Raw genomic sequence first — 12,989 nt, forward strand, 5'->3', positions numbered from 1 at the left:
CTCAGAAATCCGCCTGCCTCTGCCTCCCAAGTGCTGGGATTAAAGGCATGTGCCACCACTGCCCAGTTGTCACCCTTTTTATTTTTGAGCCAGCTTTACGTAGCCCAGACTGGCATCACAGGCATGTGACGGCACACCTGGCCTGTGCTGTCAAGCCTAAGGACTTTCAAAATTGCACTTGGATGCCAGGTTCTATGCCATGTGCTTGTAATCCAAGCACCAGGGAAGCACAGGCAAGGGGATTGCTTTTTAGTTCAAGAACACAAAAGCAACCAGAATAGGGACCAGGCTAGGCCAGGGAAAGCTACTTAGCAAGATTAAGGGCTGGAGAGATGGCTCAGTGGTTAAGAGCACCTACTGCTCTTCCTAAGGTCCGAAGGTCCTAAGTTCAAATCCCAGCAACCACATGGTGACTCTCAACCATCCATAATGAGATCTGATGCCCTCCTCTGGTGTGTCTGATGTCAGCTACAGTGTAGTTACATATAACAAAAAATAAATCTTCGAAAAAAAAAAAGATGCTTAAAATATAAGGGAAAAGAAACTGGATTGGTGGCGCAGGTGCAGGCGCAGGCCTTTAATCCCAGCATTTGGGAAGCAGAGGCAGGCAGATCTCTGAGTTCGAGGATAGCTTGATTTACGGAATAAGTTCCAGGACAGCCAGGGCAGTTACACAATGAAACTCTGTCTCAAGAATAGGAAGAAGGGGGCTGGTGAGGTGGCTCAGTAGTTAAGAGTACTGATTGCTCTTCCGAAGGTCCTGAGTTCAAATCCCAGCAACCACATGGTGGCTCAGAACCATCTGTAATGGGATCTGATGCCCTCTACTGGAGTGTCTAAAGACAGCTACAGTGTATTTACATATAATAAATAAATCTTAAAAAAAAAAAAATAGGAAGAAGGAAGGAAAGAAGGAAAAGAAACTGGATTGGGAAAGGAGTAAGGGGGAGTAAGGGCCCTTGGCAGAGAAGAAAGGCCAGGGCAAGCTTGGCATCTCTGATAATCCTGTCCTCCAGTCCAAGGGTTCCGGGACCTGCTGTGGCTACCCATTGAGCAGTACAGAAAAGATGGCCGCCTCATTCGGGGGCTGCAGCGTGGGGCTGCCTCCTTTGGGTCATCCACAGCCTCTGCTGCTCTGGAACTGAGCAACAGGCTGGTCCAGGCCATCCAGGTGAGTGCAGGGCTGGAACAGGAAATAGGTACCTTCATCCCCAGGCTCCTGACTCTGTATGCACAGTTCCACTGAAAGCTGGTACCTGAAAAGGCTGGGTGCAGTTAAAGGCCACATGACATGGAGGCAGGTCCATCAGAGCCAACCGTATTTCCATGCTCCCAGCTACCTGGTGATGTGTATAATGAGCAGATGCACAAACCTATCGTGGTTAGTTCTCCCAGGTTCTGTACTTTACTGGGCCCCAGAAGCCACCCCCTACCAAAGCCCTGGTCTTCAGGGAAGTGACTGAGTCTTGGGGTAGGGCTAGGTGTGACTACAGGCATGTGGGAACACTCATCAAGAGAGCTTTGAGCTCAGCCCTCAGGGAAGGGCCAGGATTCCAGGGGTCTACAGTGGGGGAGCTTCATTTGGATGGGAAAGAGAACACAGAGGCCAGAGAGGTGGTGGGCAGAGGGCAGTCTTATTTTGGTAACTCTTGTCTGTACAGGGATGCCCTCTAGTGGGGAACTAGACAGCTCAGGCGAGTGTCAGCATGGGCAGCCTAGGTGTGAGGCCCACAGGAAAGTTTCCTAGTGCCTTCAACCACAGCCATCTCACCAAGCCCAAAAGGTTGTTCCTCCTCCTCCTCCTCCTCTTTCGCTTCCTCCTCTTCCTTCTTTTCTCTTCCTCCTCCTCTTGTCTTTTAATTTGCTTATTTATTCTTTGTGTGTGTACCATGGCTTGTATTTGAAGTCAGACAATTTTGGGGACTCAGTCCTCTCTACCATGTAGGTCTCCGGGGTTGGGGATTGATTTCAGGTCACCTCATAGCAAATGCCTTGACCTTTGGAGCCATCTTACCAGCCCTGGAAGGGTTGTAAATAATCCTCTTAAGGAGGTCCTTTGAAGAGGTGGAGAGGTAGTTCAGCAGTTCAGACTGATGCTGCTCTTGCAGAGGCTCGGGGTTCAGTTCCTAGCACTTTATGGGTGGCTAGAACTCCAGCTCCAAAGGATCTAGTGCCCTCTTCTGGCCTCCAGGGGCACTGCAGTCACATGAAATCACATGGAAGGGAAGAGGAGTGGGAGGAGGCAAAGACTGGTTGGGACAGGGAATAGGTATGCTGAAGGAGGTCTGGTCTGCAAGGCAAAGGTCACCTGGTGTCATCATCCAACTCTGGTGTCCTTCAGGCTACAGCTGAGACAGTATATGACATCCTGTCCCCCGCGGCTCCCATCTCCCGATCCCTACAAGACAAGCGTTCTTCACGGAAACTACGCAGAGGTCAACAACCTGCTGACCTCCGGGAAGGCATGGCTAAGGCTTATGATGCTGTCCGAGAGGTGAGAACCACCCTAGACCCACTTCCAGGTGCCTCCATCCCCACCCCTCACTTATTGACCTCTGACCTCCACAGGGTATCCTGGATACAGCTCAAACCATCTGTGATGTGGCATCAAGGGGCCATGAGCAGAAGGGCCTGACAGGTGCCGTGGGAGGCGTGATCCGACAGCTCCCCCCAACTGTGGTAAAACCAATAATTGTGGCGACAGAGGCAACATCCAACGTGCTAGGGGGCATGCGCAACCAGATCCTTCCAGATGCGCACAAGGACCATGCTCTCAAGTGGCGACTGGAGGAGGCCCAGGACTGACTGCAGGCACCCAAGATCCACCCACTGTCCCAACATGCCCACCGTGTCCAGCCAGCCACAGTGGTGCCACCAGCTCCCTGTTTTCCTGATTGCTGTGACCCACAGCTAGGCCACCGGGCCCTTCAAAAGATGGCCACTGTGAAGGATACCTGCCCAGCCTGCTTGTTGCCAATTGGCCGAGAGAGTGGGGCCTCCCGGCTTCGGGGCCTCTGCCCTGTCTGTGCACTTTCGTGTGGGGAGAAAGGACATTGCTCCTCCCTGCTACCTGGGCCCACACTGCTGCCTTGTTCCAGAATGAGGATGGAGGCTTTTGGACCCATGGACCCCACTCAGCCAAGTGTCTCTCCGTGTCTCATGGGGAGGTGGGGGATAGATGCCATGTTGGTCGGTGTATTTCTAAGATCTCTGAGCGTGTGGGTTAGTGTCTGCATGAAGTGGAATAAACTTGCCCACCGCCAGCCCAGGCCTCTTCCAGGTTCTCTGTACCTGTGAGGCCCCAATCTGTCCCGCTCTGCATAAACCTTGACCTACCACTTCCCACCTGCACGCAGTATCACACCTGCTGCCACCAGGAGGCACCACACTTCACCCTCTGCCTTCTGATGCAAACCAGCTTTGGGCTCTTCCACTTTAGGCTCAACCTACTTACTATCCTGGTGCCTGTCATCTTGGCACTACCAAGCGAAGCCAGGGAGTCACCTGGCAATCCCAGAGGAGGAGTCCCTGAGAGGCCATATCAAACCTGCTGTCAGGCTCCAGGCTCCAGCCTTATTCTTGAGGCAGGAGCAACGGAGGGCTTCTGACCTGTCCTGGGAAGCTCTGGATTGTGACATACGGCAACACCTGTTAGTCTGCCAGCTGAGACAGTGTCATCCAGGACTGTCGCACTCTGTAAGGTTGAGTCCTAGGCCCTCTGAAAGCTATTCCCACCATTTTCAGAGAATGGCCTTTGGGGAACCCAGGTCTTAGGCTGGGACAATGCTGTGTTGTCCAGAAGGTGTCCGTTGTTCCCATCCCACATGTGTTGTTCACAAGGGAGCAGAGCTACCCCAGTCCACCCTCGGTAGCACTGCCAGGGAGTGGGTGGCTGTGGGAGTGATCGCTTGTTGGGCATCCCTGGTTCCCTCTGAAGTTAGCTGTGGTCTCCCCTCTTTTGGCCCTGGTTCCCTCTGAAGTTAGCTGTGGTCTCTCCTCTTTTGGCCCCCATCATAGATTTGAGTATTGAGCACGAGGGGACTTTGCCTTGTTCCCCATCCCCAAATTTGTCTGTCTGTGGTTAGCTAGGGCCAACAGACTAGGCGAGAGGTCAAGCCCATGGATGGCCGGGGTCTGATGCCACCGGGTAGCCGAAGGCCCAGGCTGGCACTTCCTGGACCCGCCCCGCCAGCTGGGGCACAGTCCAGGCCTGCTGCCCTTCGGACCCCACTTAGGATCAGTATTGATGGCAGTGGGCTAATCATTAACACTACCAGGGCTGGGCCAACGGCTCAAAAGGCTTGGTCCAGGGTGGCCCCACTTCCTCCTTGTGCCCCGAAGGCCAGCTAGGCGCAAGGTAAGAGCTCTCAGGTTGCCCTCCAGAAGGCTGGTGAATGCTCCAGTTCCCAGCCTTCCTGCAAAGCCCTGGGCCCTTCTGAGCTAGGGGACTTTCGGGAAGCCCATTTCTGCCCCATGCCTCAGTTTCCACCTTTGGGTAAGGTGGCTACAGCATCTATGGCTGGAGCTTCTCCGCACTGTGGAGACAGGATTCCTAAGCAGCCATGTCTGTCTGTGTGGGGCCTCATGGAGCAGGAGGCTGGGCTTGCCTGGGCCTTGAGGGGAAACTAGGCTGTAGGGAAACCGGAAATCATCTGTCCTCCCAGGGAGAAGGCAGCACCCCCTGCTTCTCTGGGCTACCACTGCCAAGTGGGGCATGACCCAAGTATACTCTAGAGGTGTCCCTTTCTTTCCAGAATCCTGAGTCCCAGCAGGACAAACACTGGGCCCTGTCACTGAAGCCTCTTGTGCCAGAATCTGTGGCAGGGACGAGAGTGCAGATGTGTTCCCAGACACTGGGGTCAGCTCAGGAGTCCCACCTTGAAGCTCCTTGTCACAGCAGGGACAGAATGGTGGGGGGAGTGTTCAAGATGGCCTCCAAAGGTAGGACATAGTGCCTCAGAGAGGTTAAACTACTCATCTGAGGTCACAGAGCAACAAGGCCCTTGCTGGCTTAGACTGTTGAGGTACTGAGTTCTAGGTGCTGGCCACCTATGGTCCTGCTCTTGGCACTCACTGAGCTTGGTTGGGGAGCAGCACCCCACTCTCCTTTTTTCCTCTGCTGATGCTTAAGCCCAGAGCCCTAAGCCAAGCTGCCTTCCCCCACCTCTTCCCTTCACCTCTCTAGCTTCCAGTCTGTCCTTTCAGCCTCCTTTCCCTCTTTCTCATCCCTCCTGTTCCTTCAGTCTAGTCTCTAGCTTCCTGGGTAGGGCTGCCCTCAGGCAAGATTACAATCCACCTGCCCTTTGCTGTCCCTCTGCCCCGTGGCTGCAGCCAGGAGGGTGGGCCTGAATGTAGGCCTCAGCTCTGCTTAGAAGGGAAAGGAGGATACGAGAGAACTTGGGGCAGAAGGCGTGGTGTCGGTGGGCTGCAGCAGAGTTGTAAATCACAGCCACTCCCAGTCTGATGGCGGTTCTGGGTTGAGCCTGGACTTCGCTCAGGAAGAAGGTTGGCGTCCTATGGGGTGCCAGGTGTGGGCCTTGGATGAACGATAAGAAGCCTCAATAAAAAGTGTGGACTTGGAGCTGAGAGGCCTAGGGGCATGAGTGGGCAGCTGCGAGGCTCTTCCTAGGATCCTGCCAGAGAGGAGGTGCCTGCACCTGTGCTCTGACCCCCATGGCTCCCACCCTCTGTAACAGCAACTCCATGTGGAAGTGCCCACTGGTTCCAGTGGGGCTGCTGTTATCTGGGGTGGAGGCTGGTACCTGCAGAGGAAGAGGAGCCACAGCCACCCAGTATGCCAGGAGGAATCAGTAGGCTGCCAAGATGGCGTGCACAAGGCTCTGACCTATGAATTGACAGCCAGTACTCTGTTCTCTCCTCTGGCTGCCAATTCCATAGGTCACAGGTATGTTCACCTCAATGCCAGTGATAACGACCCAAAGGAGCAGGGTGGGAGTCAGGGCGGGGGAGGGTATCAAAGTCAAGGCCCCTCGTCCTTCCTCACCACTCCCTCCTTCCTGTTTCCAGTTGTGGAACCCTGCCTGACTTCCCTGTAGTGTGCCTATGTGTTCCCATCCCAGCTTCTTTGGTTGCTCTGTGGTCCGGCTAGCCTTGAACCTGTCTCTGCCTGCATAGTGCATAGGTATGCAGGCTTGTGCCATTGTGCATGGTACCAAGAACACCCTCCATCTCCCCCCCAGGCTCAGTGGGAGCTTGATCCTGAAGTACTATGGGTGGTCTTAACCAAGAGGGAGCTTTTCTGTTTGTTTCAGATATGGAGTCTCATGTAGCCCAGGTTGGCCTCAAACTTTGCATAAAGTAGGGTGACTGGGAACTTTTGATCCTCTTGCCCATGCCTCCTAAATCCTAAGATTGTGAGCATGCATCATGCCTGCTTATTCATGGTGCTGAACATGCTAGGCAGGAACTCTGCCAATTAAACTACACTCCCAGCCTAGGATTCTTCTTGGGCTTTGTTTTGTTTTGTTGAGACAGGGTCTCTCTATGTAGATCTAGCCATCCTGGAACTCACTATGTAGACCAGGCCAGCCTCGAACTCCACCTGCCTCTGCTCCCCAAGCACTGTGCTAAAAGGTGCACACCATCGCCACCTGGCTCCCAGTCTAGTCTCTTTTTTTGTTTTTGTTTTTTTGAGACAGGGTTTCCTTGTGTAGCCCTGGCTGTCCTGAAACTCGCTCTGTAGACCAGGCTGGCCTCAAACTCAGAAATCCGCCTGCCTCTGCCTCCCAAGTGCTGGGATTAAAGACGTGTGTCACCACCGCCCAGCAGGGCTTTTCTTAAAAGTGACTGATTCCAAGTGCCACCTGGGCTCCCAGGGCCTCCTGCTTGCTCCCAGGTGTCCCCTAAGCACTGCATCCACTGAGTCCCATGCTGCACACAGAGTTAATTTGTGTTTGTGTGTCCATCCGCTTATCACCCAAGAACTCAGCCCCAAGCCCTCAAGTCCATATATATACCAATTAAGTTTTGCCAAACATTCTGAGATTCCGTCTCGCACTGCCAGTGGCAGGGGACTTTCGGGTCCAGGGCTGGGCTCACTCCAACTGCTCCTTTCTCTTGCAAGTCTCACTTGTGAGAGGTCTGGAATTTCAGGCTCCCTGGGCCCAGCCAAGGCTAATGGAGATGCCTGTGAGAGGGCAGGACCATGGGCACTGCCATACCAAAGGGTAGGAGTTAGCCCACTCCTACTCTTTTTAAGTCATTGTTTCTGAAACAGGGTCTCAGCATGTAGACCAAGCTGGCTTGGAATTCACTATGTAGACTTGGAGATCCATCTACCTTTACCTCCTGAGTGCTGGGATTACAGGCTTTCTCACTGTACCTGTAAATCCTTAAGAGAAGTGGGGCTTGGGGAAATCTCTATTTGAAAAACTGGTTCCTACTAAAAATGTTTTCTTTTTTAAATATTTTCTTGTGGTCTTGTATAGCCCAGTGTAGCCTCAACTTTGTTATCCATTTTTGTCCTGTTTGTGTGTTTTGAGATAGGGTTTCTCTGTGTAGCCCTGGCTGTCCTAGAACTTGCTCTGTAGACCAGGCTAGCCTTTAATTCACAGAAATCCACCTGCCTCTGCTTCCCGAGTGCTATTAAAGGTGTACACCAAGTGCCATTTTGTCTTTTTAAAAAAGATTTGTGGGGCCAGCAAGATGGCTTGGCAGAAAAAGACATTTGCTGTCGAATCTAAAGACCTGAATTCAGTCCCTGGTACCCACACAATGGAAGAATCTAAAGACCTGAATTCAGCCCCTGGTACCCACGCAATGGAAGAATCTAAAGACCTGAATTCAGCCCCTGGTACCCACGCAATGGAAGGAGACTCTTCCATAGTTTACCCTCTGACTTCCCCACACATGCTACACACAGAGTAAATAAATTTAAAATAAATATATTAAAAAGATTTGTGGGTGTGCATGTAGTCACACGCCTCATGGATGAATGCAGGCAGCCACAAAAGCCAGAAGATAATGTCAGATACCCTCAGGTTGGTGTCACAGATGGTCGTGAGACACTTGGCACAGGTGCTTCCTTGTGAAGGGCAGCAAATGCTCTGACACATTAACTGTCTCACCACTCCCCTTTTTTATATATTTTTGAGACATGGTCTCTCTCACTCTATATGCTAGGCTGACTTAGAACTTGAAGCCACACTTTTGCCTTTGGCCAAAGTCACACAGGACCTTCTCTGAGAACCTGTGCAACAACATGGGTGAATGAGGTCTCAACTTTATCTCACGGTCCATTCCTGAGTGTCTTTGGTCCCACTACCTCAGCTATCTCCACCCCTCAGTTTCCATCCACCTCAGCTAAGATGCAGATCAGGGAATCTGGAATCCACAGAGTCTGCCTCTCTTACCTCCCTTATCTGAATGGGTGTCTTATCCTTGCCTGGTCTCAGCCTCTGGAGAGAAAATCATTAGCTTACTCGTTTTGCAAAGCTGGTTCCACACCTACCAATATGGTAGTTACTGGAGATGCCCTGACTGAACAGATGGACGCTGTAGTCTGACACTCTTGGGCCCAGAACTTACTCCATCCCAGGTGCTAGCAGAAGATGGAAGGGGGTGGCAGGCTGCCCCTGGCCAGGGTTTCCTCCATCTGTCTTTACCAAGCTCATAAAAGCCTTTAATGGTTCAGGGAAATGTCTCAACTCAGAGCACACCAGCTCTCTCTGGTCCAGTGTCTTGACCCCTGTTGACTTATGGTCTTTCTGCGACAGACCCTGGACCTATGAACATCTTTCCTTGCTGGCTCCCTCCCATTCTCCTCTCAGACACTTCACTGCCTCCAGGATACCTGCCTGTGTCCCTGGAAACTTGAGTCACTTGCTCCATCCACTTCCCTGGTGCAGGTGGCCTGTTAGTGGCCCTGTCACACCCCATCACCAGTGTCTATTTCCTTTACAACCTGTGCACCCCTGGGAGGGACAGTCACTGACTGTGTTTCCTGTAGCCTCAGAGACTAACACAGGAAGTACTTAATGCTTATTGGAGGACCCAACACTTGTGTGAATAGAGATTCCCGAGGAGGGGCTGGCATTGTGCCTGGGGACAGAAGATCCTTAAGTGCCACTGGCTGTCTTCCTTACCACTGTCAGCATGGCCCACTCGTGGACCCGCTATGCTAACCAAGCATCCCAGGAACATCCTGACTCACATCCCACAGCAAAGAACTTGCCAGGAGAGCAAGGAGTCTGAGCTGGACGAACGTGACCAAGAAGGATCCCTGAGAGATGAATGAGTTCAGTTTTTACTGCAGCGAAGGGTGCCAGTTGGCCAGGAGCACATACATACAAAAGGGGAGAAAGGAGCACATACATACAAAAGGGGAGAAAGCCGCCCAATCCGGCAGCTCCTGGAGGAGGTAGCTTGCCCATCTGCAACCTTCACTTCCTAGAATAAGCACCAGGGGGCGCCGAGGACACCTCTAGGAGATCGGCCTGTTCCGTGCTGCAAGAGAACCACATCCTGCCCTTCTGCTGTTTCCTAAGCCAAGCGCATTATCTCCCCAGGGTCTCTCCTGGCATCTCTGAGCTATACCCAACCACAATTTTGTCATCTACTGAATGGGTTTGAAAATGGGTCCATGTGTAATAACCACATACTGGGTCGCCACTGTTTATATACAAGGAGTGGCATTGCTGGGTTTGGCCAAGTTCCCCTGAAGTTTCTGGAACCCTAGTTTATTCTTTCACTACTGGACAGTATTCTGTTATATGAATGAAAATATAATTGTTTTAACATCTTCAGTATAAATGGACTTAGCATCTGTTCTCCTTAGGGCTAGAAGCAATGCGGAACCAGAATTCAGTCTCCATTGTAGGGGGGAAGGGTATACCTGGGTTCAGGCCACTTTGTTTTTTTTGAAAATTGTGAAACCTTTGGAAATGTTGCAAGAATAGAACAATCAACAGCCATGGACCCTTTATTTGGATTCATGGACAGCTGGCTTTCTAGAGTAACATCTGCTTCCCCTCTCTCCCTCACACACACATTTTTCCTGAACTACTAGAGACCAGCATACAGGTCATGACCCTTCACCATGAAATTTTTCAACATGTATCTCCTAAGAAAATATGATACCCTTACACAACCACAAAGTTGCCAAATGTAGGTCCGCCCCACTGATGCAACTCTGTTCTCAATTCACAGTCCGCTTCGGACCTGCCTGAGTTCCCTCCTTAGTGCCCCCTCTTGTCTTTTTTGTTTGTTTGTTTTGTTTTGTTTTTTTGAGACAGGGTTTCTCTGTGTAGTCTTGGCTATCCTGGAACTCACTCTGTAGACCAGGCTGGCCTCAGAAATCCACCTGCCTCTGCCTCCCCAGTGCTGGGATTAAAGGCGTGTGCCACCACTGCCCAGCAACTCTGCCTTTCTTTCTAGGCTTTCTCCACCTTCAAATCAACACGGAGAAATGCTCTTATTAATCCTGCAGCACTAGGGTTGACCCTGAGGCCTTCTGCATACTAGATGGCCACTCAGCCGTACTCCTATCCACTCTTCAGTTTTTACTTACTTAACTTTTAATTTTTTAAAAAATTATTTTGTATTTGGGTTTTGTATGCATGTATGTTGTCTGTATACCATGCATATGTAGGGCCCCAGGAAGCCAGAGAGCGTGTCACATACTCTGGAAAGTGGAGTTATAGATGGTTCTGTCGCCATGTGGGTGCTGGTGACAGAACCCAGTTCCTCTGCAAGTGAAAAATGTTCTTTACCTTTGAGCTGTCTCTTCAGCTCTTTAGTTTTTATTCACTAGTTACTATTACTGTGTGTGAGTGTGTATGTGAGTGTGTGTGTGTGTGTGTGTGTGTGTGTGTGTACCAGCTGTCAGAAGACAGCTTTTAAGAGTCAGTCTTCTCACCTTTAATCCCAGCACTTGGGAGGCAGAGGCAGGCAGATTTCTGAGTTCAAGGCCAGCCTGGTCTACAGAGTGAGTTCCAGGACAGCCAGGGCTACACAGAGAAATCCTGTCTCAAAAAAGCAAAACAAAACAAAACAAAACAACACCACAAAGAGTCAGTCTTCTCGTTCCACCTAGGGATCTGGGCTTGAAGGTAAGTCCTCAGGGTTACACAGCAAATGCCTGGTAGGCTGCCAAGGCTAGCGGGCCTTGAATTTGTGATCTTTTTGCCTCTGCCTCCCAGGTAGCTGGGCTCATAGGCCTGAGTCACTGGTACACAGTGACTCATTCTTGTGCTTTGAGTTTCTGACTTCCTTTTCTGTCCAGCTAGAGAAAGCTGTGGAAGTTCACAGGAGTTACACTCAGCCACTCCTGTCTGTAATCCCAGCACCCTGGGAACCTAGGTAGAGAAATTCAAGGCAAGCTTGGGCTACCTTGCAGGACTGATGAAAACCAGTTGGGTGTGGAGATACATACTTGTAATTCCACAGTTCAGGAGGCAGAGGCAGGATGATCCCTGTGGATTCTAGGCCAGTTAAGCTACATAGTGAGATCCTCTTTTACAAATTAAAAAATAGAGCCAGATGTGGTGGCACATGCCTTCTTTAGCCTGAGAACTTAGGAGGCAGAGGTAGACAGATCTGTGAGTTCGAGACCAGCCTGGTCTTCTTAGTGTTTTAAGCTAGCCAGGGCTACCTAGTGAGATGCTGTCACAAAATAAAATTAATCCACTGAGCCAGGCAGTGGTGGCACACACCTTTAATCCCAGCACTTGGGAGGCAGAGGCAGGCAGATTTATGAGTTCGAGGCCAGCCTGGTCTACAGAGTGAGTTCCAGGACAGCCAGGGCTATACAGAGAAACCCTGTCTCGAAAAAACCAAACCAAAACAAAACAAAAAACAAACAAAAAATTAATCCACTGAATAAACAAAAGAGCTAATGTGGCCCAGCAGGCACAACGGCCTTATGCAAAGAAAGGTGTGCCTTCTAACACCATCAGGAAGAATCTACAGTGTGCTCAGTCTTAGGTGAAATGAGTACCCCAAAGGCTGAGGGGTCTTGGAAACACTTTGCAATTCTACTGGCCACAATGACCAAAAGGGTAAGAAGTGATTCTCGGGCTGGTTGTGCATGGAGTCAGGACACAGGAGAAATAAGCAGACCTCAGCCTGATTTCATCTCTGGGAGGGGTCCCACTGTGCCTCTCCTTGGGATGTCCCAACATGTCCTAGGAGTGTGCAAAGAGGTGGACACACACATGGCTTTGGTGGAAGGTTGCAGTTTCCTCTCTCTCAGGTGTTATCACTGCCGGTACTTCAGATCAGGATAAAGGTGATGCAGTCAGAGGAAGGTTCTGCAGGACCACAGGGACAGTAAGCCAGCTAGCTGTCAGTCTGGCCAACTGCATGGACTATTATGAGCCATCTCACATCTCCTGCAAAGAAGAGTCTCTGAAGGGATGAGGGCAGGGAGTGTTGAGTCCATGGAGGGGCTGCACTTGCTGCAGGGGCCCAGGCTCTGGGTCCTGGTATTTTCTGTGACACATGGCTGGAAACACAGCTACTCTCTATTCCCGAACTGTGGGCCTCACAAGGAAGCTCTAAGTGTAACCCTTGACCTTGGAGGAGACAGGATGGAGAAGCTATGATCACAGAGATGCAGCAGTAGAGGATAGCTGACTTCATGAGCTCCTCAAGACACAGGCCAGAGCCACCCTCCAAAGTGCCTGGACGGGACATGAGGAAGTTAATGGCCAAGATGAAATATGATGGACTAAGCAACTTGGAGCCAAGCTGGGAAGCCACCCCTGCACTTCATTTGTGTGTGTGTGTATATACATACACACATACATACAAACACATATAATTTTTTTTTCAGACAGAATCTTGCTTTATAGTCTATGCTGGCCTCAAACTCTATGATCTTCTTGCCTCAGCCTCCTATAAGCTGGGATCATAGGTGTGGAACACCGTAACCTTTACAGCCACATCTTATCATGTAAATTAACAGGACCCTAGCATCCTGCCCTTCCTCTATTGTAGAAGGTGGAATGTTCAAGTGTGTTTCAAATAAT

The 12,989-nt window shown here is 50.9% G+C and overlaps 1 protein-coding gene across 1 annotated transcript in view; it reads left to right on the forward strand.

Moving 5' to 3' along the window:
* Atg2a (autophagy related 2A) overlaps nucleotides 1-3,266 on the forward strand; it is a 20,839-nt gene extending 17,573 nt beyond the window's left edge. The window contains exons 38-40 of the mRNA XM_031389414.1: nucleotides 1,017-1,171; nucleotides 2,342-2,494; nucleotides 2,569-3,266. Of these exons, the coding sequence (XP_031245274.1) occupies nucleotides 1,017-1,171; nucleotides 2,342-2,494; nucleotides 2,569-2,805 (545 nt within the window). The 3' untranslated portion in view covers nucleotides 2,806-3,266. The remainder of the gene's footprint in view (nucleotides 1-1,016; nucleotides 1,172-2,341; nucleotides 2,495-2,568) is intronic.
* The last annotated feature ends 9,723 nt before the right edge of the window (nucleotides 3,267-12,989 follow it).

Source organism: Mastomys coucha, unplaced genomic scaffold (assembly GCF_008632895.1).
Source record: "Mastomys coucha isolate ucsf_1 unplaced genomic scaffold, UCSF_Mcou_1 pScaffold21, whole genome shotgun sequence".
In the NCBI taxonomy this organism is placed as follows: Eukaryota; Metazoa; Chordata; class Mammalia; order Rodentia; family Muridae; genus Mastomys; species Mastomys coucha.